The following is a 26,016-nucleotide window of genomic DNA, read 5'->3' as shown; positions in this document are numbered from 1 at the left end:
GACGCTTCGTAAGCACCCTGGTCCTCGCTCTAAGCCTCGACAGTTTGAAGAGGTTGCCGTCCGTTCTTGTGTGGAGAGAGATGCCCTCTGTCGCAGTTCCGAAGGCATATTTGAGCAAAACTGCAAAAAAAAATGCCGAACAGTGTTGGAGCCAGCACACACCCCTGCTTCACTCTGCTGAGAATCTCAAAGGGTTCACATGTGGATCCGTCGTATACGATGGTCCCCTTCATGACTTCATGGAAGGCCCTAATAATGCTGAGCACAGTTGGGGGATAGCCGATCTTAGCCAGAATCGCGAACAGACCTTTTCTGCTGACGAGGTCAAATGCCTTGGTCGGGTCGATGAAGGCAGAGGTTTGTTCTGCTCCCTGCACTTTTCTTGTAGTTGCCTAACAGAGAAAACCATCTCCGGATTTTTCCTCCAAAAAAGCAGTAAAGTAGCACTTTACTCTTTGTTGTGCAGTTGATGTCGCTTTCCTTTTTGCCTCAATCAGGTGTTCAGTTTCTACATCGTTCCTATCAAACCAGTCCTGATGCTTCCTGGACTGGTAGCCAGTGGTTTCTCCACAAGCTCCAATGATGGCATTTTTCAGTTGACACCAGTGTTCGTCCACATCTTCAGGGTGTATTGTCAGCAGCTTCCTTCAGAATGCTCTCTGGAAGTCACTTTCTCAGATGCGTCCTTCAAGCCTTGTACATTCATCTTTTATCAGATCTGTTTCCTCTGACTTCTCCATTTGGGGACAGTCCTACTCACCATTCTGGATCAAATAAGATGGTGATCAGTCCAGCAGTAATCAGCACTAGTCATTGCACGTGTAAGAAGGACATCATGCCAATCCCCAGTGCAGATGATAACAATCTATGAGGTGCCGGTGCTTCGATTGAGGATGTTGCCATGACGTTTTAAATTTGATTTTCTGGAACTAACTTATGTTCCACACATTCCGTAAAGAGGAGCTCTTGATTAGCGTTGCCGTTGCTGACTCCTTCTTTCCCAATGGTAGTCTGCCAGAGGTCTGCATCTCTTCCAACCCTGGCACTGAAAACGCCCAAGAGAATAATCTTGTCTTCTTTGGGGATGTCTTTCAGGACTGTGTCCAGTTAGGTGTAGAGCTTCTCCTTCATGTCATCTTTGGCATCTAGAGTTGGCGCATAACCACCGATGACAGTTGTGTATTGGTTTTTGGAAAGCTTCAAGCAGAGAGTCATGAGATACTCGTTGATGCCAACGGGGACTTCAGGTAGGATCTTTCTCAGCTCATTTTCAATGGCAAATCCTACACCATTAATTCATTTTGTTTCCTTTAGGGTTCCTTTCCAGAAGAATGCATAGCCTCCTCCTTCTTCTCAGCTGTAATTCTGGTCTACGTGTTTCTGCCAGGGCAGCAATATCAATGTTGAATCATTGCAGCTTGTGGGTGGGTTCCAACCTACAAGCGAAATACTATTCAAATACCTTAGTATTTTTGATACTCACATAATTTTATATTTAATACTTTAGAAGGAAAAATATCATTAGCGTCAAATTTTTTTCATGGAACACTTATTCATATTGTGTGAACAGCAGTGTTCCACAGAACACAGTTTGGGAAATGCTGCTCTAAGGTTACCATTCATCTGTTTTTCCCCAGACATGTCCTCCTTTTCGATCCACAAATCTCCATCTGACTGGGTTTTTTAAATATCTAAAAATGTCCAGGATTTTGCCCTGCTAATTCTTTTTCAAATGGTGGGCAGGAGGGAGGGAGCAAGGCTGCTTGGCCAGGACTTCGATGGTCACTGACTAGTAAGGAACTGTTTTCCATTCCCAGTGTCTAGTCAGACTTGTGTTATTAGGCAGGGTTGGTACTGTGGAGAGGTCAGTCAGTGAGTCTTCATAGCAAGGGGCCAATAAGGAGAGGCAGTACTCTCTGCTGGTGGCCATTGAGAAGCAGGATGGCAGGGCCAGACTGACAGCTGTAAGAGTGGTATGACTAATTCTCCCCACTCCACTGTTCAAAGATAGATTGAAAACTAGGGTCTATAGTTATTTTGTGAGAATTCACTTTGGTGGATACTGAGATGCTGTGGCTATGCCCAGAGCTGAAGCCAATATGAGCTGAAATCACTGGTAGCTGAAGCCACAGAGAGCTGGAATCACAGGGTTTTGCCTATAGCAAAACCCACAAGACAGCAGACAAATGGCTGGCAGAGCACAGTGCACAAGTGGCCAGCAGGAGCAAGCGGCAACTGGTGGGCGGCTGGTAGGAGAAGTAGCAGGCAGCCAGCAGGGTGGCTGGCAGGAGTGAATGGCGGGTGACCGGTGGAGTAGTTGGCAGGAGCAAGCAGAACACTGGACCAGCACTAAGGTGGCATTGCCTCAGGCTCAATGAGGGAATGCATCAGGGTGATGTGTCAGGGTCTGCATGGACTAGACAGAGCTGTAAGTGGGGCATGTGAAGTTGGGTATGTAGAAAGTTTGGGTGTGTGAATGGGACACTTGCAGTATTGGACTGGTGAGCAGGAGAGGAAAAGGACACTGCTCAATCCATTTGAGCTGGGACAGTTACTTGAGGGTTGGTTACGAAGTCTGGATGTGGTATTTTCCCAAGCTTATGCCATGTGACTTCTCTGCCTCTTTCATTAAAAGTTTATTTTCTACACTCACTCTGTGGAGAAGCATTGCCTCTCCGAGGCGCCCAGGGGTGTGTGAATTTCCCAGGCTACTGGGTGGGGGCTCGAGCTGGTTCTGTGTGATATGGATGAAGAGGAATCCCTAGATATTGAGCCTGGCCCTGGTTGCTGACAACTCCTTTCATCAGAAGGGTTACACTTATACAGACACACTCCCTCGCAGGGCTGTCCTCTTTTTTGAAAGTTCAAATTTTGGTAGCCCTACCAAACTCCCTCCCAGAGCCTGCATCCCCTCCCCTCCCCAAATTCCCTCTCACAGGCTTAGGCAGGTGGGTGGGGGAAGTTTGAGTGGGGAAAGGGTCCAGGATCTGGGCACCATCAAAATTTATCCAAACCTGACACCACTACTGGAAGCCTGTTTACACTGTTGCCTTACAGCACTGTAGCTTGCACTGCACTTGGGTGTGTGTGTGTTTACAATCCCGAATGAGAAAGGTACAATGCAATAAAGTGGCAGTCAGTGCAGGCAAGCCCTCATTTCCATGTTGATGCTCCTCTCCTGCCAGTAGGAGCTTAATGTTAGTTCAAATTGGACAGAACTGGGCTTTTCTAGCTTTTTAGTTCATTTATATTTGTTTTTCCCAACATGATTACTCTGCATTTTCTTACATATGTACAATGCTAAATGCAGCTTCCATCCAGGGTACACTACACAATGCGTTGTATACAGCCAAGCACTAAGATACAACCACATTTGCTCCAATCCCTCAGACAGAGACAAACACATGTGAGACCTTTATCAAGCTTTCTTGAAACTACAGTACCCACTTAAGGAAGTGAAGAAACAGATTGGCAGAGCCAGACATTCATCCAGAAGCCACCTGCTACAAGACAGACCCAACAAGTAAAACGGGAGAACACCACTGGCCATCACATGCAGCCCCCAGCTAAAACCTCTCCAGCGCATCATCAGTGATCTACAACCCATCCTGGACAATAATCCTTCATTCTCACAAACCTTGGGAGGCAGGCCAGTCCTGACCTACAGACAGCCCACCAATCTGAAACAAATTGTCACCAGCAACTATAAACCAGCACAGTAACTCTAAACCTGGAACAAATCCCTGCAACAAACCTCGGTGCCAACTCTGCTCACATATCTATACCAGTGATATCATCACAGGACCTAACATCAACCACACCATCAGGGGCTCTTTCAACTGCACAGCTACTAATATAATATATGCCATAACGTGCCAGCAATGCCCCACTTCAATAAACATTGGCCAAACTGGACAGTCTCAACATAAAAGAATAAATGGACACAAATCAGATATCAGGAAGGATAACATACAAAAACCTGTAGTAGAACATTTCAATCTCCCTGGACACTCAGTAACAGATTTAAATGTAGCCATCCTGCAACAAAAAAAATTCAAAACAGACTTCAAAGAGAAACTGCAGAGCTGCAACTCATTTACAAATTTGACACCATCAACAAAGGATTGAACAGAGACTGGGAGTGGCTGGCCAATTACAAAAGCAGTTTCTCTTCTCTTCATGTTCACACCTCCACGTTAGCTGCTGGTAATGGGCCACATCCTCTGTGACTGAACTGACCGTGTCAGCACTGGCCCTTCTCTTGACTGGGACTCCCTCCTTTTCATGAGCCTCTAAATGTCGATCCTCCACTGGAACCCCCACTCATGCATGTGACGAAGCGAATCTTTGCCTGTGAAAGCTTATGCTGCAAAATATCTGTTAGTCTGTAAGGTGCCTCAGGACTTCTTGCTGTTCATAATTATTCTGCAATTTCTTACATGTGTACAAGACTACTCATGCTCACACTTTCAAATGTTATCAAAATAGACTCTTAAAATCCACAGCAGGCTTCTGCCAAGTCTAAGCATGCCTTTGTTCCCAACACAGGCGTCAGTTTGAAGATTTTAAGTGCACACCTTATTAAAACATCTAATAATATTTAAATTTGCATGGAAGCACTACTGTACATTTTTATGGGCTGCCTGCCTGCTTTTATTGTTCCCCATAGCAACTTACCAATGGTTTCCTACGGTATTACAACAAACAATGACTCAACATATGGATATACTCAAAGCTCTTGTTTCACATTCTGTTGATTGATGCAATTGCAGGGTTGATATATCCCCTTCGGGAATAAACAGATAGGCATATCCATCTCTGCCAAGATTGCCAACCCTCAGTAAATTTATGGACAGTCCATAAAAAAGAGCTAAGACTGGACCTGTCTGTAAAATCTGCTAAAACATTTAGATCTCAGTAAAATACACCAAGCCTTGCAGTGGAGCTTATGAGTCCCTGCCCCTTGGGTCCAGGGCAAGCTCCATGTCCCAGGGCAACTACAGGGAGCTTGGGGTAGGTGTGGACAGGGAGATTTGCCCGGTGGGGACTTTCTTCAGCCTGCTGCTGGCTGGTGAGGTCTGCTCTTTTCCACCTCCAGCTGTGAATTCTTTCTCAGGGTCATGAGTGTCAGCACAGCAGCAACTTTGGCCCCACTGCTTTGATCTCCCAGCCCCACTACTCCCAGAGAAGAGTTGGGACCATCTCTGCACTCCTCAGTGAGAAGCGGAGCTACACAGTGGCGAGGGGAGCAAAGCAGTGGAATGGATTTGCTCTGTTTCACCACTGCTGCTGGTGAATAGGCTGGGGGTGGCGGACCCCTGCTGCTGGCAACAGCCCCGCTAGTCCTTTGATCTGCTTTGATTGGCAGACAAGATGGGCCGGGGTGGAAGAAGTCCAAGCCTGGCCTTAGGGCAAAGTTGTTACCTTGGGCTCTGCACTTTCAGGGCCCTGTACTCCGACTGACTATAGCATCCACCTCTCACTGGTCAGGCCCTGCTGTCAGTATGCTGCCTTGGGCCCTGCAAATTATTTGGCCAGGCATGAGAGAATCCAGGAAGAGTAAGGGCAGGTAGAGGGCAGAGAAGGAGTAGAGCTAGGACAGGGAGGGGTGGAGCAGGGGCAGAGAGAGGCAGAGCCTGGATGGAGGGGGATTTGTCCTGGCCCTTTCCCAGGCTGGTGAGACAGGTCACATGGCTGGAGGCCTGCCAGGTTCCACCTATCCACACTCCACCTCACTTCCCCCCAAAGCCCCATCCCCTGAGTGGTGCAGCCTGGGGGATTGTGGTCTGGCACTCTCAGGAGGGATCAGGCCCCTTGTACTCACCAGCAGTGGCGGAGGGAGTGAGGCGGGGTGCAGAGCAACACAGCTGTACTCTCAGAGCTGCTGGCCATGTAGCTCCGCTTGTCACTGCACTTCTGCCCACCACTGCAGGTTCCAGGGTCTCCCACTAGCCCCCTGGCCCACCAAAAGCTCTGGCCCTTGCCCTTCCCACCTGCAGCGATATATCACAGGTTAAAAGCACACAAAAGACCTAATTTCATGGGGGATAGGGGAACGGGACAAGATTTCATAGTCCTGTGACATATTTTTCATGGCTATGAATTTGGTAGGCCCCTAATCACTTTTCTTTTTATAAATGTTAATCTGTGCATTTTTATTTAATAAAAAATTTGCATTACAAAAACTTTATTGTGACTATGATGGGGCATACCAACCCCATGCTGGCCAGGGCAGGGGAACCAGGCTTGCTGGATGGAAAAGGCCCTTCCCCCACAGCCCTGTCAAGCGTGCTCCAACTGCAGCTCAAGTATAAAGGCCAGGGAGGCCAGTCATTTGGGGCTGGCCAGCAGAGGGGTAGGAGCTTCTGCTATAACTTGGGAGCACAAGCTGCCTGAAGAGCAGTGAAAGAAGAAGATTAAGATGAAGACAGAGCTTGAGGAGGTGCTTCTGCTGCCGCTGCTGCAGCCACCACCACCAGAGCCTGAGTGGTGCACCCTGGATAGGAGGTGCAGGAGGTAGCCCAGGGCAGGGAGCCAGGAGGCTACCCAGGAGCTTGGTGTGTTGTGGCTGGATTACCCACAGAGCTGGTAGTTGGGGGTACACCCACCACTGACAGGGCCCTGGGCTGGGGCTGGTGGAGATGGAGGGCCTGGGCTCCCTTACCTCAACCCCTGTGACCCCAAGGGAGGAGTAGCACTGACCTACTAAGGTCAATGAGGCCTGTTTAGGTTGCAAGGCCTGAGTGCTACTGGGGACTAGGCTGGCTGCAAGGCCTGGTGGCAGCATGTAAGTGCTTAGAAAAGGAGCAGGGCTGGGTGGCCTGCCCAGTGACTGTAACAGAAATGGGATCATTCAGTACGGTACATAAACAATACCCGACTTAATTCAGATGCCCTTTAGTAAATACAGGGAATCATCAGTGAATTTGCTGCATAATTTAAAACCATCAAAGGGGAGGGCCTCTACAGTGTTCTGGAATTTAAGCAGGAATCCTAAGGAATGCAGCTACGAGTCAATGTGTGACTACAGCTATGGGGATGAAGGCTGCTGTATCAGGGGTATTGAAAGAAGCTTGTAAAGTTGTTCTTGAATAGAGTGACTATATCTCTGTATGCTGAATACAGACACTTAGTAAAATTCTTCATATTCAAGCAAGTTCAATAGCAATCCATGAGAACTATGCAGTAAACCATTCAAATTAACATCAAGTTGACTGAGCCTGTGTGGCATTACTGGATTTTTAAATTAAGTATGAAGCCATTTGTCATAAGTGTACAAGTGGCACCTAATTTTGTGCCAGATGGGCCAAGTGAGGTGTCTGATGAAAGCTGGTAATGCCCAGAAGCTGTTTGAGCTACTTGCATGTGTGTGCCATGTTTGTTTGTGAAGCTATAGATACTGGCTCTATAGCTACATTAGAAATCTTTTAGAGCTAAGGGTGCACAATGAAAGGTGTGTCTCCCCTAGCAAGATGGTGGACAAAGACTTGGACATCAAATACAGATCAGGAATTTGGGACTTGTCACCTGGGATGCAGCCAATGGCAGACTGCCACAAGATACAACCTGGTCAGGTGATACTCCATTGCCTATGGGAGAAAGGGATTTTTTCCCCTCCTGATGGAAAGCTATAAGGTGGCTGTGGCAGTTACCATCCTTTGTCTCGACTTCCTGAGTTAAGCCTATGTGAACTGGGTCCTCATGGGATGCATTTTCAGCGACTTTCAAGAACTCAGCATATAACACTGTTGGTCTGCATCAATAGCTTTAATTAATGTGTGCAATGTACCACTTTTACAATTTTTCTCTCACACTATTCTTTCTTTCTTGCTTAATAGACGTTTTAGATGTTAGATTCTAAAGGATTGGCATGGTGTGCTATTTTGTGTAAGAGCTAAGTATACAGTGACCTTGGAATGTGGCTGGACCCTTTAGGGCCCAGAAGAATCTCTGTGGGTTTGGTGAAACAGGTGAGAGGTTATTAAAACCTAAGTGAAGGAGGTTGCTGGTCTGAGCATTAGGAACAGTTGGAGAATCTGTGTGTTTGTGCCTTCTGGCAGGCCAGTGGGGATGGCAGAGTTACTTTTGTGCTTCATTTGATATGCCTCAGTAAAAGGGCAATCACAGCCTGGGCTGTAAGTGGCCTGATTTTTAACCAGTATACCCAGGATTGGTTCCCTCAGCTGTGCCCAGAACCCCAGTCATATTACGCTGTTAAATAAAATACTACATAGCTGGAGTCTTTTGCCTTCTTATATTTAAGGCTTGCAAGTGGAGAAGTGAGATGTACACACTCCCATACATCTCTCACAAGGAGATGGGGGTAATTAACCAACCTGACCTTACCTTCCCTGCTTACTGCTCTCCAGCTTCCATGCTTGGCTGGGCCCTGAGACCAGACTTTCCTCTCCTGGTAGTTGGTGCCACATCATCTTGAGGCATCATGTGAGGGCATGCAGGTCATAGGCCCCTCTCCTCAGATTTCTGTCTGGGTTCACACCAGAACATGGCCAGCACCAGCTTTTCAGCCCCGTGTGGGAGGGAAGAAATGGGAGCTGCTTTCAGCAACAGGAAGGCGTGGATAGAGGATAGGATTGACCTGGCCTATATATTTGAGAGGTCATCTCTTCTCTGATACCCACATCACCCTGTCCTGTTCACCTGTGATAGAAGCAGCTTGTCCCTACCTGCCTGAACAGTGTTGAAAGGCAGCTACCATCTCCAATGTGCTTGGGGACATCAACATCACCCATTACTGTTCCCTGGCTAAAGTGTAGGCAGGAAGAGACTAACCCCTAAGGATGCATTGTGCTCAGAGAATCTGTCTGCAGGAGCTTCAATGATTCTAGTCACAGAGGTGGCTCAGCAGCAAATGGTGCCTGAGCAGCCCATGTCTGCTGGGCCCAAGACGGAGAGTGGGGACATTGTTTTAAGAGCCTGGTATGCCCTTGCCTTGGGGGTGGTGGGGTGGAGCCTGCATGGATAGAGCACAAACAGGCTGGAAGTAGCTTCCTCCCAGCCTGCGCAGAGGTTAGGTGGCACATCTAGGGCTTGGATCCTCCGAGACAGTGCCCTGGGCCCCAGAGTCTTGAGCTTTCCCTGGGTGCCAGCTCAGCCGGAGGCAGTGGGAGAAGGAAGGAGCCTGCCAGACAGGGTGTTAAATGATCCAGCCAGGCTTGGATCACAGTGCCAGCAGCTGGGTACATCCTACCAGCATGGAGTATATGTAAGAGCAGTGGGCCTCTGTGTGAACAGGCACAGCATGGAGAGGACAGCAAGAAGGGAAGCATGTTAAGGAATAATGGGTGAATAGAAGTGGTGACAGGTAAACAGCCATCAGCCCATATTCACCAACCACTGTTGGGTGGAAGCAGGACACAAGGTGAAGGGGGCCTCCTGGTGGACCAATAGGGAAAGCTTGTTCTGTATGCTGCAGCTGGGCCCTGCCACCAGTCTTACACTCACACCTCCAACATCAGCCATTGGACCCTCCCCACACACACCACTGGTGAACAGGCAGCTGGTGAGCAAGGATGTGGCCAGAAGCAGGATTCATAAGTGCCAGTGGGAGGAGACTGACAGAAAATACAGAACAACTGGCCTGCTTTTGAAAAAAAAAAATAGGAATACCTGCAGGAAGGCTTAAATACAGGATTGTCGTGGATGAGACAACTGGTCTCCTACGCCTTAAAGAAGCAGTTGCTCTACAATGAAGACCTCAAATTGTTCCCTCTGTTCTTCTCTGAGGTATTCCATAAACATTTTGAATAAATGCGGTTATATTTTGCCAGATTTACCTGGTAATTACCAATTCTGAATTTCAGGATGGCAAATAACTTGTGCTCAAACAGATTTAAGAGATTTTGGTCGTTTTAACGTGTAGGAGCACTGGAGTGACGTCCTTCATTTACTTCATCCCCAAATAAGGCATTGGGGAAGGACAGAATAACTCCAAACTCTAGCCAGGGCATAGTAATTTTTGTCTGCCCCCTTAGTTATAGGGGGCGGCCGATGGCAGAAGCCAGCCAAACTATCTTCGCATGTCATTTACAACGAGTATCAGAGGGATAGCTGAGTTAGTCTGTATCTTCAAAAACAAGAAGTCCTGTAGCACTTTATAGACTAACAGATATTTTGGAGCATAAGCTTTTGTGGGCAAAGACCCATGCTCAGCAGCTGCCCAGTGTAGTGTGGCACAAAGTTACTTGGAAAAGCAGCAAACTGGTAGGGTGCACATCCCGTGGGTCTTTGCCCACGAAAGCTTATGCTCCAAAATATGTTTGTCTATGAGGTGCCACGGAACTTCTTGTTATTTACAGTGAGGGCTCCCTGGGCTGAAGGAGTGCAACCAGCTGCAGCAGCAGTGCCACTGCGACAGGAGTCGCACAAGGCTGAGAGGTGGATGTGCATCCTCCCAATGTGCTACTATTTGGAAGCCAGGGAGTGGGCGGGCTGCGCCTAAAAGGCCTCCCTTAGGTGAAGGGGAACCCACTGAGAGGCATGGCTCCAATTAAACTTAAAAAAAAAAAACAGGGACATGAGTGAGGGCCAAAGGTTTAAAACAAGGGAACCAGAGGGGGACACCGAGCAGAGAACCCCAGACAGTGCCCACTGCTTCTCGAAGGCATCAAGAGAGCCAGTGGATGCTGCCCAAAGGAACTCTGCCCAGACTCGTGGAGCAGAGGATGGAGCGGAAATAGGCCCCACAATTGCAGGCTTCCCCCCGGCCAGCCTCCTCGCCTGGGTGTTATAAATGGCTACCTTAGCCATAGCCGGGAGGAGGCTGACGAGGAGGTCCCGTGACTTAGTGGGGCGATGGAGGGGGTGTGTCAGGATCAGAGGGTGCATGGAAAAGTGCAGCTAGAACCTCAACAGGAGGTTCTGGAGAAGCTGGAAGAGGGGCTGCAACCTGGTGCACTCAACAAAGATGTACGCCAGGGTCTCCCTGTGCTGCAAGAACAGGTGTCTGGGGGAGATGAACTGCGCCAGGTACACGGCCATGCTCGCTGTCCCATGGAGGATCCTTCAACCAATGTCCCCCCCCCACACCAATGTGCTGCTTTCCCAAGTAACTTTGTGCCACACCGCGCTGGGCGCCTGCTAAGCACGCGCACACCCAAGGGATTTGCAATCAATGTGGCTACCCGGTGATTTAACGCGCGCTGCCGGGCATGTGGGGCTCCCAGGGCCAGACACAGCTTAACACTAGCACGCCCACGCTTTGCGGTTAACCCCGCCAGGCCTCTGGGGGAAGCGCTGAAGCTCAGACACGTGGTTTGCTACCCGCCGGCCAGCCAGGCTGCTTGACATAGCCAGAACACACACCGCTCCCGCTGCGCAGTTGCGGCTTGAACTCCTAGCCGCTGCGGAAGCAATCAGCGCATGCGCACACCAGGTAGTGAGCTGGGGCGCGCGCAGAGCAGTAAGCTGGAGCTACGCATGCGCCGGACAGGGGGTGTGGTGCGGCGCGGCGCCCGTTTCCCCGCATGCGTGGAGGAGGAGGAGGAGGAGGAGGTGGGGGGGGCTCGGGGGCGGGGCGGGAGCTGTGGGATGTGCGGAAGTGGTGGCGGGAGGCGGGGGTGCGTCTGTCAGCCAGGTAGGGAAGGACAGACCCAGCCTCTGCTGGGAGGCGCTGCGGCGGCTGGGAGAGGGGCAGGTGGGGTCCCGTTCCCTAGGGGTCTGTGAGTGCTGCCGGGGGCCCGGGCCCGGGCCCGGGCCCGGGAGAGGAGATCAGGACCACCTTGGGGCGGGCCCTGTGACCTCGGGGCTCTGCAAAGTGGGACAGATCTGAGAGGGCGCTTGGGAAGGGGCTTGTTACGCAGTTAGGCGCTGGGGGTCGCAGCTGTTGAGCAGCCCGAGATTATTCTCTGATCATCAGCATCTTATTTTGAGACTTCTCTATCGATGTGTCCTTGGTCCAGGGCGTGCTCCTTTCCCCTTCCCCTCCTTCCTGCTTCTGCCCACCCTGCCTGTGCCTGTCCTGGTCAGCACTTGCTCTGATCGGTCCTGTTGCAGCATTTGCTGGTACTGGCTTGTGATGGCAGGAGCAATCCCCTTCCCCGCTCTCAAATCTCTCTCGTTAATGCTAATGTAAGGTTCCCTGTGCGGTTGTACAGGGGGTTTGTTGCAGACCTCCATTACCAGTGCCTCGGTGCCGTGTTTTGTGGGAGCGATTTCCTGTGAGTCAGCCTTATTGTAGCATGGCTCACTCCACGGCACAACTGTGCTGCAGTGACCCTGAGTTGTCTTGGAGTAAGTCGGAGTTTTACTAAGGGTTTTGCACTGTTGAAAATATATACTTTCCTTAATTGTATTTAGGGGCCATAAGATCTGATGGTCATCAATTTTAGATATATAAAAAGTCCCCCATTATCGTAGTACCTGAGAATATCCCTATCTTTAATGCATTGGTCCTCACAACACCTCTGTGAGGTAAGGAAGTGCTTATATCACTGTTCTGTGGCTGTGCTCAAATGGAACAAGAAACTGTATAAGTTATTCTTTAAATTGACTTTTTTTTTGGTGAAGATGCTGGGTGTATTAAGGGAATGGTGCATCAAATATTTGTCTTCTCTTGCTAACCAAATCTAGAATTCAGTCAGGACTTACAGATTGATGCTTCCTTAAAATATTTTTGTGGTGTTTCCTTCTGTATTTGCTATAGAATCACAATTTTTAGCATTTGTAGTTGCTTTTGAAAAATAAATATGTTTACTGTGCTGAAAGGACCCAATATAACATTCATAGGGTCCAAGCATATAATTTACCAGAAAATCATAGAAATCCTTTATAACTGATGAGGCTTCTCTTACTGCTCAGAATGCTATTCCACAACTTACTATACAACGCTGTCTGTAAACATGCACTTTTAAAATATAGTTTAGATACTCTTAGTGGTAATCTCTTATACCACCTTTAAATAACATTTTTCTTAGAGTTTAGCATTTTAGATATGTATAGATTATTATCTTGACTTCTGTTTAACCCAGTTATATATACTTACCTTTATTAAAACCTTCCATAAATCATTCCCTCCAACTTCTTAATCAATTTTGCTAATCTTTAAACTTCTTTTTGTGACCCTTGTTATTGGAAATCATAGACTGCTAGGACTGGAAGGGACCTTTAGAGGTCATTGAGTCCAGCCCCCTCCCCTCATGGCAGCACTAAGTACTGTCTAGACCATCCCTGATAGACTTTTATCTAACTGGTTCTTAAATATCTCCAGAGATGGAGATTCCACAATCTCCCTAGGCAATTTATTCTAGTGTTTGAGCACCCTGACGGTTAGGAACGTTTTCCTAATGTCCAACCTAAACCTCCCTTGCTGCAGTTTAAGCCCATTGCTTCTTGCTCTATCCTCAGAGGCCAAGAAGAACAAGTTTTCCTCCCTCTTCCTTATGACACCCTTTTAGATACCTGAAACCCGCTATTGTGTCCCCCCTCAATCTTCTTTTTTGCGAACTAAACAAGCCCATTTCTTTTAGCCTTTCGTCATAGGTCGTGTTTTGTAGTCCTTTGATCATTCTTGTTGCTCTTTTCTGGACCCTTTCCAATTTGTTCACATCTTTCTTGAAATGCAGTGCCCAGAACTGGACACACAACTCCAAGTGAGCCCTAACTAGTGCTGAGTCAAGCGGAAGAATGACTTCTTGTTTCTTGCCCACAACATACCCGTTCACGCATCCTTGAATCATGTTTGCTTTTTTTGCAACAGCATCACACTGTTGACTCATAGTTAGCTTGTGGTCCACAATAACCCCTAGATCTCTTTCTGCCACACTCCTTCCTAGGCAGTTGCTTCCCATTCTGCATGTGTGAAACTGATTGTTCCTTCTTAAGTGGAACACTTTGCATTTGTCTTTATTAAACTTTATCCTGTTTACCTCAGACCATTTCTCCAATTTGTCCAGATTATTTTGAATATTGACCCTATCCTCCAAAGCAGTTGCAACCCCTCCCAGCTTGGTATCTGCAAACTTCATAGGCATGCTTTCTATGCCAATATCTAAATCGTTGATGAAGATATTGAGGAGAACCGGTCCCAAAACAGACTCCTGTGGAACCCCACTTGTTATACCTTTCCAGCAGGATTCAGAACCATTAAAAACTACTTTCTGAGTACAGTTAGCCAGCCAGTTTTGCACCCACCTTATAGTGGCCTCATCTAAGTTGTATTTACCGAGTTTATTGATAAGAATATCACCCGAGACCGCACCAAATGCCTTACTAAAGTCTAGGTAAACCACATCCACTGCTTCTCCCTTATCCACAAGGCTTATTGTCCTATCAAAGAAACTTTATCCTATTGTTTGACATGATTTGTTCTTTACAAATCCATGCTGGCTCTTCCCTATCACTTTACCACCTTCCAAGTGTTTGCAGATGATTTCTTTAATTACTTGTTCCATTATCTTTCCTGCCACAGAAGTTAAACTGAGCGGTCTGTAGTTTCCTGCATTTTTTTATCCCCCTTTTTATGGATGGGCACTATATTTGCCTTTTTCCAGTTTCCTGTCTCCCATGATTTTCCAAAGATAACTAGTGGTTCAGATACCTCCTCTCTCAGCTCCTTGAGTATTCTAGGATGCATTTCATCAGGCCCTGGTGACATGCAGAGATGTAATTTTTCTAAGTAATTTTTAACTTGTTCTTTTTTTATTTTATCTTCTAAACCTCTCGCTTTCCCACTAGCGTTCACTATGTTAGGCATTCCTTCTTCAGACTTCTCGGTGAAGACCGAAACAAAGAAGTCATTAAGCATCTCTGCCATTTCCAAGTTTCTTGTTACTGTTTCTCCCTCCTCACTGAGCAATGGGCCTACTCATATAACTAGAATGGAATAAAAAAGCAGTCATGTAGCACTTTAACGACTAACAAAATATAACTTTCCAGTTATGATTTAAAGAGGGACTTTCTCTCTGACATGACCTGTGGTCTGTCTACTTGAGCTTATTTTCAGCAGGTCATTAAACTGATGTTTTTTTCTGGGTGGTGCCAATCTTGTGCTCCATAATCCAGGTTTCACTTTGAAAAATAAGGATATTGGTGGTTGTTAAAGCTGTTCCCCACTTTGAGTGCAGAAGGTGGGGGCCTGCAAGAACTTAAAAGTAGCTAGCCACTAGAGGTTTTTGCGTAAGAAAACTCCCCAAGAACACGGAATCTCTGACCCTGGGTGATACTCTGCTACCACCCAAGTACAAAAACACCTTTTGAGAACACAGGAAGATGCACCTAGAATGTCTCCCTATGGGGTAATCCCAAAATCTTAATCCTACCTCAGGGGAGAGAGGAGAAATTGAAGTTTCTTTATAGCTGACCTTTCAGTCACAGGCAGATGCGCCCAGAATCTAGGACACAGGAATTGGATAAAAGCCTCGAGAAGGTGATTTTATTAGCCAAAGAAGACATGCTTGGTAAGTATACTAGGTTGCTAGGCATTACAGAGCAGCTAAAATAGGTAGACTAAAAGAGAGAATTGCTTCTCTGGGATTTGGTTAAAAGTTACAGTGTATGTGCGATACGTACATCGGACAGAGAAGTCCCACAAACCAAACCTAAAATTAAAAAAAAAAAATCCATGTCTGACTAAACTTTCTACTCACATATTTGTTGTTTCAAGTTTAAAACTGGAAATTCCATGTCTGGTTCCTGGTTTAATCCATCTCTCCCAGATCACCTTTTTCACACAGACTGTAGCAGCAGATTACATGTTCAATTCAAATCATGTACATTCTTCCCCTTGACTCACTTGGCAGCCTACCAACACTTCCTGGAGATTTTCAGGAACCCACTATCTCTGGGTTTATCTTTTTCAAGTAATTTAGTTAACTGAATGGCTGGGATTTCTAGAAAGAGGTAGTATCCCTTCCATCCATCTCACGTGTTATATGTACCACCACCATCTTCAGAATGTGAACAGATTGATAAACTTATTCAGCTTTAGTACACAGTTCTGAGAGATGTGAGTTGCTTCAGTCAATATCATTGTAATCCCTGGAGCTAAATATTATGATGTAAATATCACCTTTGCTTACTATTTCGTGTCTGATTAAAGTCTACAGGAAACAAGAACAAATATGAAGATGAGCACAAGTCCTCTTGGAGTTGTATCTCATCTTAGTGTCATGAGTGTGTGGGTTTTGGTTTGTAGATAGAATGTGGAAAACTACCACTTTTCTTGGCCAAGTTGATCCTCGTGATGTGACTTCCCTTGTATACACAGTCCATGGGACTTCTTAATTCTTGCATTTTGTATTGATGTCTAATTTGCTAATTTATTGGCTATTATTTTACAGTTCCTGGGAAGTATCCAATGATTTCTGAGTTCTCTGATCTAGTAAACAGGGATATTTCCCCAAAACATTCATAAATAGTGCACTTAACCTGCACTCTTATTATCGGGTCCTGTTGTTCTCTTTGTTCAAAGACAATTTATCCTTCCTCCTAACTGGTTGGTGAGTCAGTGTGAGGCTGCGGTATTCCTTCAGAGATGATACTGAGCCATTTGATCAGAAAGGTACTGAAGATCATTCTGCTGACATCTTTTACTGAAGATAAATACTGGGGCCATGATGACTTTTGTGAAAAATCCCAACAATATCACAAGATTTAGTCGTGTTAATCTTTGTATCCTGTATAAGCTATGACTTGAGTGATTATATGTTATCAATTGTAATTACTATGTACTTGATCTACAATATCTGAAGCCTAATGGGTGCTGGAGGTAGCAAAGAATTTACAATAGAATTTATTAGGGCTTCTTAGGACTCAATAGTTAGCTGATGATCCTGAATGCAATTAATTCTGGTCTAAACAGACTGCTAAAGTATTTTGAGCATTGTGTAAGTTATTAACGTCAATATAAAAGTGTCAAAATCATCTATTTAATTTTTCAAACTTTGCGCTATTGAAACTGTTTTGCCCTTACGATCATGGGAGGGCGGGGGGATGAGCTTTTCTTGATTATATTCTTGAGCCTTGCCAATAAAATACATTGTCAGTCAAACCACTATAGTTCCTATATTTAGCTACTTTACGTTTACTAAACTTACACATTTTTTTTGTTCATTTTTTTCAGTGAATGAACATTTTGACTAATCATGTAATACTTTAAATTTAGGAATCAAGTAACATGGAGAAAATGCATTTAAGATGGTCCATGCAGAAGATTTGTTACTTTGTGAAGATCTTGCCTTTGACTGATCTGTAAATACCATGACAACTTCAGACTGAATTATTTTTCGTGAAATCAAGACTCATCTGCAGCCTTCATCAGAAATGTTTTTAACATTTTCAAGAAAAAACATGTCCCAGAAACTGAGTTTGTTGTTGCTGGTATTTGGATTCATTTGGGGCTTGATGTTGCTGCGCTACACTTTTCAGCATCCAAGGCACCAAAGCAGCGCTGAATTGCGTGAACAGATATTAGACTTAAGTAAAAGATATGTGAAAGCACTAGCAGAAGAAAATAAAAACATAATGAATGGTGGTAATGGAGCTTCAATGGCAGGATATGGTAAGATTAAATAAACACAGACTTTTTTGTTCTAAATTGCTTTTGGTACAATTATTAAACATTATTGTAAATGGTACATGGAAATCTTCAAAAGAATATGTGCTGAATGTGTGTCCACTGATAAGACTTAGTTTTAAGGACTAACTTATTTTAATATTTGTACTTTAAACGTAGCTGTAATAGTAGTAGTAATTTTTATGTCAGCCTGATTATTAGGTTGTTTTATTTTTTCCACATACTGCAAATAGTGCTCTCGGGGTTTTCTCCACACTAATATGAAGGATTACATTCATAATATAGGCATTAAATGTAAAATTAAAACACTTTACTACCTAAACACTGTTACTTCATGTGTTTCTTCCTTTTCATTGCTCTTATATCTTAACTTTTTTTTTCTCTTCCACTATTAACAAATGAGGAGATGCCGACATGATGGCAGAATTAGAGAGGTGGGGACAGAATCTGACCCTTATTTTACAGATGGCAGTAGAGTGTTCCAAATTTCAGGCCTTGTTATATTTGCCTCACTATATTCTTCTCTGATGCCACTGTGTGCTGTTGTTTTGTGCATCTGCTATATGACTATAGCCCAGGGGTCAGCATCCTTTCTGAGGCAGAGTACTGAAATTTGACCTTTGTTGACAGTGAGTGCCAGTGATACTCTTTAAAGTCACTAATAGGCCTATTTACAACAGCCTCATTAATAAATAAATAAAGATGCAGAACTTTACTGGTTAGGTGGTGGTTGGTAGCATTAGCTGGTCTTTTGACCAAGCTCCCAGCTGCATGAGGAAGGAGGTGCAGGGCTGAGCTCCCATTTTTTGCGTGCCAGTGAAAATCTGCTCACATGCCACTCGTGGCACCTGTGCTGGGGGTTGCTGACCCCTGCTACAGTCCATGTTCATCTAGAATGTAATAGAGCTCTGTGTGTGGTTTAGGTACTGATAGCTGTTTAATATAAATGATAGAACATTTTCTCTTTCAAAATGTAATACTTTAAACTCTGCATTCCCGGTCTCATGATTTGTCTAGGTGTCCTAACCTCAAATTTTATAAATACAATCTACTTAAATTTCCTACACTATTCTCCAGTGTTTCATTCTGCCTTAAATTTCTGAGAACTAGATAGAAGAAACTAATTGCCCACCTGTATTCTGTCATGCAGAACAAAAGCTTCTGTGAGGATACATGTAATATAGACATAAAGAGGAATTAGTTTTTTCAAGAAAGAGAGAAATTTGGATTTTATATACAGAGAGAATCATTACTATACTTACTGCCCCATCTAAGAAGGAATGCTAGTTGAAAGTAAATTTCTGTTACTGTGTGAAAGTCAGGTCCGGTATTTGAGGGTGTCAAAATCCTTAACTCAAGACACTTTATGATGTGGGGGGCGGAGGGGGAAGTACATCTATGACTTGATTTCTATTCCTTGGTTCTGTGCAAAGGAATTATTTGAGATATATTTAAAACAATACAATTTGTTAATTTGTTCATAGACAGAGAATAAGATAAATCCAAATAACAACAAATCTTGTAAAACTAAGGATCAGGCCAGATGAATCTCAAATTTCAAAGAAATTTAAAATAATTTTGAAAGAATACATACAGTGAAGAGTTGAGGGTTTTTTTTTGTTTTGTCAAATTAATGTTGATTATTGAATTGTGGTATTGCCTATGGGTGGTTTTTCCTTCCCACACCTGATTAACTGTTTGTATAATATCAGTAGGGTCCTTGTCCATCATGCTTCTTTTTTTATAGCACATAGACTCCTCACAAATTTTGATTTTGATCAATTTAAGTTTAAATCTGTACATCCAAGATTTTAAAATAGGAAAGAAACTATATCCTTTTTTCTGCTTTAAGAATTACATTGTATATTGCAATAATACTTTACCTTGTCCTTGCGGCAGAGAAGTTCTGAACGTATACAATAATTGGAAAGAGACTGTAGAAGGAGATCATTAGGATCCATTTCATCTAGGTTGGAGAAGTGTAAGTGCTTTCTAATGCTGTCCACTGCCAAAAGTTGTAATACAGATTCAATTCATTTCTTTTCTACTGCTGTTGCGGATAAAAGTCCAAAATGTTACCCTTAAACATTCACTTCTTAAACAAAACATGGGAGGAAGAGAAGGGAAGACTAACATAATTTTACATTCTGCGGGCTACTTCTCATTTTGCTTTTGTGATAGTGTCTTCTAGTATGCTAAAAATAAGAAATAACACTTTAAAAATATGGATATCTAGAGGTTCATATGTAGAATGAGAATTAAAGCACACTCTATCTTTTCACTACTCCAAACAAAGCCAGGAATCAAGAAAAGCAATTGCGAAGACATAAACGTTCAAATGCACAATTTTCTCACATGCTGCTGTAATATAAATTAACAGTATTCAATATTACTTTTTTGTTTTGTCTTCTTCAGCTGATCTCAAAAGAACAATTGCTGTTCTTCTGGATGACATCTTACAACGTCTGGTGAAATTGGAAAACAAAGTGGACTACATTGTTGTGAACGGCTCGGCAACAAATACTACCAATGGAACCAGTGGTAATCTGGTGCCAGTAACTTCAAGTAAACGTGTACATGCAGCAAACAACATTAGATAGCATACAAGATCAACTTAAGCTGCTTCATCTGCATTAGATTTGATTTGATTCAAGAAAAGCTTTTTACCTCTGGCTAAGGCAAAGCAATAGTTGACACTAACATATCTGTAGGCTGTTCTGCTACAGAATGTGTTGGGTACATGCAGTCCCAACTTCTGTACATAAGGTTCTCAAAAAGGATTACTTCGTTGCTTTCGGCCAGTTCTGTTTAAAGCAAGGCTGTACAGTATCATATTTAAAGATATTCTGGTAACTTGGGTGGGATACCAAATGAGTGGTTCTCTGTAATGTTTGAAGTTAAACTAACGGGGAAAAATATATATTCACTTCTAAGATATATTTATTTAAATAAAGATCTAACATATCTTTTTGGACAGATTGATTATATGGCTTAGTCATTTTTGTGATCTCTTTTAAACAGGTAACAGGATAATGTAATGTTAAGTTAAGGTGTTTTATAGTACGGTATTTTGTTACTTATTAATTTGCTAATAGTGTGTTGAAGATTTTAAAAATTGCAACCCAAAGAATGTCTTTATTTGCACTACCTGTTGTAGTAGATAGGGAGAATTTACTGTATATGAAAAATCTTAGGTAGCAACACTGTCTAGGTATCTTTGCTCTAGAAATAGGTCAGTTAGATTATCAAAGGCAAAACTATCTCTGCTATCATACATAGCTATTTCTTACAAAGATATTTCAGTGTGTGTATTTTGTAACTTCAGATAAATTATTTAAGTGATGGAAGTCCAGTTTTCAGGTATGTGAATATTTTTATTCATTACAGTTTCTTTTAATATTTTAGTATCTTGCAATATATGACAAATATAGCACGTCATCTTTTTTGAACAGGAGGAAGTAGGTAAATTAAAGGGAAGCAGGGCATCTTGGCATATACTAAAGAGATGCACGTACTAATGGTGTTTTTATGAGGGGCATAGGTGGGAGTTAAGGTTACATTGCCTTGTATCCACATTAGCCTTACAGCAGTGAGAATTGCAGTGAAAGTGCACTGTATTTCAAAGTGTGCGTTCTGCATCATAAATGCTAAAATGAAAGTGCTATTTATTCTGGTGTTTTGTAAAACTATATCAAGGTGGGGTTTTTTTTAGGATTAAGTTCAGGAATTTTTTGCTTGAAATATGCTGTGTAATGGCTTTTTACTATTTTATTTAGGAGAAAAAAAACAGTAAGACTAGAATTGTTGGATGACAATAATGTTTTCATGGTTTTCTGCTTTTCTTCCTGACAGTAGTCTAGACTGGTCCAGAGGAAGGTAGACTGTATAAATAAAACTCGAGTTAGTGTCCAAGTGTTTGTTATTTGTGTTTGACATATTGAGTGTAACCCCCCCCTTACCCCTGGACAAAAGAAAATTTTATTTGTACTTGTGAAAGTTGTTTTTTCTGTTTGTTTGTTTTGTTCTTAAATTAAATGACTTGCCATTTTCTGCATGTTCTCTCCATGTACCTTGAGAATTTGAAATAATGATCTTTGTAGTTTATCATTAATCATAAAGTCTGCTATTTATTTCATAAATTAGTAAGTAGAAAACAAATCATTCACTTGTTTTTTGGAACCCCAGTATTTTTCAAAAACTTGACCTAGATTGGAGAGGAAAGAAGAAAATATGACTCTGCAGTAGTATAAGTGAGGGGAAACTTTCAAAAGCACCCGTTGATGCTTTTGAAAAATTCTCTGAGTAATGTGAAGGCATGCTGGTTTTCTGGACATTGGTTGATTTCACCAGGCAAGTTTTAGTAATATTTAGTAATGTGCATGCATGAAGACACACACACACTGGTGATTGTGCCTCTTGAAGAGCATGAAATGCAATAGAAAATTGTCAAGGACTATTAGATATGAGTTGTGAAAATTTTAAAAGCAGACAGACGGATCTCTTTGCCCAGGCACTGTGTACAAGGGATCTTGATGACAGATGAACTTGTATAAATTTGTGCAATCATTCAGCTATTACAAAGCAGTTCTGTAGTGCAACTGAGTGTTTACTATCTTTCAGCTTTGTGTAATACATGTATACGTTCAACATAGATTATCCAGGTTGAAAGTCTTTGGTCCAGAACACTCTGCCAGACCACAGATTTTGCTTGATTAGAGAGCCTTGGCATCTGGGAGTGGGGGCCAGCCTGGAGTCCAGCTGCAGATGGAAGCCTGGCCAGTAGGGTGGGGATGGAAGCCCATCCTGCAGCTGGGGGATCAGCCGAGAGCACCTCAGCTAGCGCTCGGAGTAGAGCTGATTGGGGGCCAAGGGAAGGAGTAGAGCTGGATCAGCAACCCGAGGTCAGGGAGCCTGCTGGCGGGAGGTAGCAGCGGGAGCAGGTGGCTGTCAAGAGCCTGGGCTGGCAGCCAGCAGGGGGAACTCGGACGGGAGGCTGGCACTCCTGCCCTCCCGCCCCCCGGAAGAGCCTGAGACCAGTCAAGTTGCAAGGGTGCTGGACCAGGGAGGTCCAAACTGTAAAGTGCTAAATATTTAAGAAGAACTTGGACCTAAATGTATAACAAATAATAAATTACTTTTGTGGGTGGAACAGATGTCTCACATTGGGCCTATTGTTTTAATAATACAGTGTTGTATTTCTCATTTCAAGTTATGTCAGAAGTCACACAAAAATAGGCCTGTTTCAAAATGGTACAATACTGTTTATAAATAGGAACTGGAACTGTTTTTTTTAATTTTCCTGTGGGTTTCTAATTTTCTTGAGGACAACTTGCTAAATGCGAATAGATGACGAGGAAAAAAGCACTTTTGGGTTTGGGAAATGCTACCTGGACAGCCAGAAGCACCTGGGAATCCAAGGCAACTCCAGTAAGCTCCTGGCCTGCTTACTATAGCAAGTGCACTGTCCAATTAAGCAGCTGAAATAATCCCTTACTTTTCTGAGATGTCTTCTCCAGTCCCATGTATTACTGCAGCTGTAGCCTGTCTGTGTCTGAATCTGCTAGCCTGCATCTCCACTCCAATCTCAGCAAGCCCATTTCAGTTGTACAGTCTGTCATCTGAAACAGAGACTGTAACAAACTCCAGTCTCAATGCAACCACCTCTAACAGCTTTATGTGGAGGTTCATATAGTATCCAGCACAGTGAAGCCCTGACTAAAATTTGGGGTCTCTAGTGTTATAATTCAAATAATGTATGTTGAATGGGGGCAGTAGCAGAGCCTTATGCAGCCCCATATAAGAAAATCCTAATGACCCCTAACCCAAAACCCTCCTGAGGAATCCCATCTATTGTTATATGGCCACAGATGCATGCAGATCTGCTTTCTTAATAAAACACATGGATGTAAATACGGCATGACATTAATCCCAGAGGCATCCATTCATGCGTTTTAGCCACTATGGTCCCCCTTGTTGTTTATTGGTCACAATCTTCTTGTGTCTTAAGATGTTGTTTGCAGAATCTTTCTGTAAAGTTAACAGGGAAAACTTATTACTTCACTGTGAAAGTACTTTCTAGTGGAGAAAATAAGGATTTTTTTTAAAATTAGAATTTTAAATTTCATTACATAACCTATCAGAACACTCCATCCTACAAGATGCCGGGGAATTGAATAAATTAGTTAGTTGATACATAAGGTCATTTACCCTGTGTTTTAAATACATAGATAGGATGCTGATGCAGTTTTCAGTCTGCATCTTTAGGTGCCTAAGTATCTCTGAAAAATCTGGCTTGGTATCCCTCATCAGTCTTATCTTCTTTCTCCTGGTTTTTATTCATAGATTAATGGAGGAAAATAACTTCTCTGCTGTATCAACTTCCAGTTGATTTTCATCTTTGAAATACTTTGAATTAAGAAAATACTCTCTCTCAACCTACCAGCTAAACTGAAACTAAAAGCTGTAGGTAAGAGCTGCTCTATGCAACAGAACTGAGAAAATATTTGTTTACAAAAATGTAAATACCATGATTTGCTCCATTGTATGGATTAAAAATACAGATTCTTCATGTAGTACATGATAGCATGGCATTTATAAATCTTGACCTCAAAAGTTAAACATATTTTCTTCCTGACCGATATAGAAAGGCTAAAAAAAACCTGGGCATGTTTAGTTCTGAGAAAAGAGGGGATAGGACCTGAAATTATTTTTCAAATATGTTTAAGGGCTATTTGAAAGAGGAAGTTCTCTGTTTGCATTGAAGACCGGACAAGAAGTAATCTGCTTACTTGGCAACAAGGGAGATAGAGGTTTAAATATTCTAACTATCACACTAGCTAAGCACTGGAAGACGCTTCCAAAGGTCCAAGAGAGGTTGGCGAATCCTTTATTCTGGAACTTTTAAGAACAGGTTGGTTTTTTAGAACAATTTTTGAGTGGTCCCAGAGTGCGGCCATCAATTCTTTCTGATAACTACTCTGACTGTTGATCCAAGCCAAAGCCCTGGCAGATCCCAAGGACTAAAGTCCAAATCTCACTGAGCGTGTGTGTACACACACTCTCTCTCTCTCTCTCATTCATACATACATACATATTTACAGAGGCAGTGCCTGGAGCCCCCAGGCGGCTTTGTTGTGCAGGGTACTGATCCCCTGTTGGCAATGCTAACAACCACTAAGGCCATTTCTACACATGCCACTTTTTCCGGAAGTGGCATGCTAATAAATGACCCGACAAATGCTCATTAGGTGTGGATGTAAATTTCCAGCACCTCATTAACATACAGTCACATGATTCTGAGTCCAGAAGAAGCTCTTCCAAACTCCAAAACAGCAGGTAGAGGCACGGCCCCCAGGGATCTCCTGGAAGGAAATCCTCCTTCCGGGAGCCCTTTCTTCCTGACAATATATTTTCATCTTTTAATCTTTGATAGGATAACACGTGTTGTGAATAAGAGAGAAGCAGTAGATATGGTATAACTATAGTAAAGAATTGATATAATCTTGTATTATTTTCTTTTCAATAAACTAGGAAAATGCATCTTAGGGGGAGCTACTATAAGGTGGCACATAACTGGCTGGATAGCTGTGCTTAGGAGTTATTAATGGTTCACAGGCATGATGGAAGGACATAATGGCCGCATCTACACGTGCACGCTACTTCGAAGTAGCAGCGCCAACTTCGAAATAGCGCCCATCACAGCTACATGTGTTGGGCGCTATTTCGAAGTTGAAATCGACGTTAGGTGGCGAGACGTCGAAGTTGCTAACCCCATGAGGGGATGGGAATAGCGCCCTACTTCGAAGTTGAACATCGAAGTAGGGCACGTGTAGACGATCTGCATCCCGCAACATCGAAATAGCGGGGTCCACCATCGCGGCCATCAGCTGAGGGGTTGAGAGACGGTCTCTCTCCAGCCCCTGCGGGGCTCTATGGTCATTGTGTGCAGCAGCCCTTAGCCCAGGGCTTCTGGCTGCTGCTGCGGCAGCTGGAGATCCATGCTGCAGGCACAGGGTCTGCAACCAGTTGTCGGCTCTGTGGATCTTGTGGTGTTTAGTGCAAGTGTGTCTGGGAGGGGCCCTTTAAGGGAGCGGCTTGCTGTTGAGTCCGCCCTGTGACCCTGTCTGCAGCTGTTCCTGGCACCCTGATTTTGATGTGTGCTACTTTGACGTGTAGATGTTCCCTCACAGCACCTATTTCGATGTGGTGCTGCCCAATGTCAATGTTGAACGTCGACGTTGCCAGCCCTGGAGGATGTGTAGACGTTATTCATCGAAATAGACTATTTCGATGTCGCTACATCGAAATAAGCTATTTCGATGTAGCGTGCACGTGTAGACGTAGCCAACAAGTGGGGTTCCACAGGGGAGAGATTTGGGACTGGTTCTGTTCAGTATGTTCAGAGGGGTTGCAAGTGCATTGTAGGATAGGGTCATAATTAAAAATGATCTGGACAAACTGGAGGAAATGGTCTGAGGTAAATA

The 26,016-nt window shown here is 43.8% G+C and overlaps 2 protein-coding genes across 6 annotated transcripts in view; both read left to right on the top strand.

The window, feature by feature from the left end:
• Window positions 1–11,553: 11,553 nt before the first annotated feature.
• On the top strand, window positions 11,554–21,445 carry CCDC126 (coiled-coil domain containing 126). Of its 5 annotated transcripts, XM_074984630.1 has the most exons (4): window positions 11,693–12,252; window positions 15,328–15,416; window positions 17,123–17,518; window positions 19,949–21,445. In XM_074984630.1, exons 3-4 carry the CDS (start codon window positions 17,281–17,283, stop codon window positions 20,131–20,133), a joined length of 423 nt encoding a protein of 140 aa, XP_074840731.1. In that variant the 5' UTR covers window positions 11,693–12,252; window positions 15,328–15,416; window positions 17,123–17,280; the 3' UTR covers window positions 20,134–21,445. The 5 variants fall into 5 exon arrangements, with proteins under 5 accessions (XP_074840733.1, XP_074840731.1, XP_074840734.1 ...); XM_074984632.1 differs by lacking the exons at window positions 11,693–12,252; window positions 15,328–15,416 and adding an exon at window positions 11,554–11,596; XM_074984633.1 differs by lacking the exon at window positions 15,328–15,416.
• A 142-nt stretch (window positions 21,446–21,587) lies between these two features.
• The window catches only part of FAM221A (family with sequence similarity 221 member A), a 44,792-nt gene continuing 40,363 nt past the window's right edge, over window positions 21,588–26,016 (top strand). The window contains exons 1-2 of the mRNA XM_074984626.1: window positions 21,588–22,960; window positions 23,876–23,999. The gene's annotated coding sequence lies outside the window, so the exon portion shown is untranslated. The remainder of the gene's footprint in view (window positions 22,961–23,875; window positions 24,000–26,016) is intronic.

Source organism: Carettochelys insculpta, chromosome 2, assembly GCF_033958435.1.
Source record: "Carettochelys insculpta isolate YL-2023 chromosome 2, ASM3395843v1, whole genome shotgun sequence".
Classification (NCBI taxonomy): Eukaryota; Metazoa; Chordata; order Testudines; family Carettochelyidae; genus Carettochelys; species Carettochelys insculpta.
Note: the sequence above shows the minus strand (reverse complement) of the source record. Positions and strands in the feature narration are given on the sequence as shown.

What these genes read in the sequence shown, in the direction of transcription:
- CCDC126 (XM_074984632.1), top strand. Translation starts at nt 17,281, where the DNA reads ATGTTTTTAACATTTTCAAGAAAAAACATGTCCCAGAAACTGAGTTTG. An exon ending in AGCTTCAATGGCAGGATATG is followed by an intron (nt 17,519 to 19,948) that starts GTAAGATTAAAT and finishes TGTCTTCTTCAG; the next exon opens with CTGATCTCAAAAGAACAATT.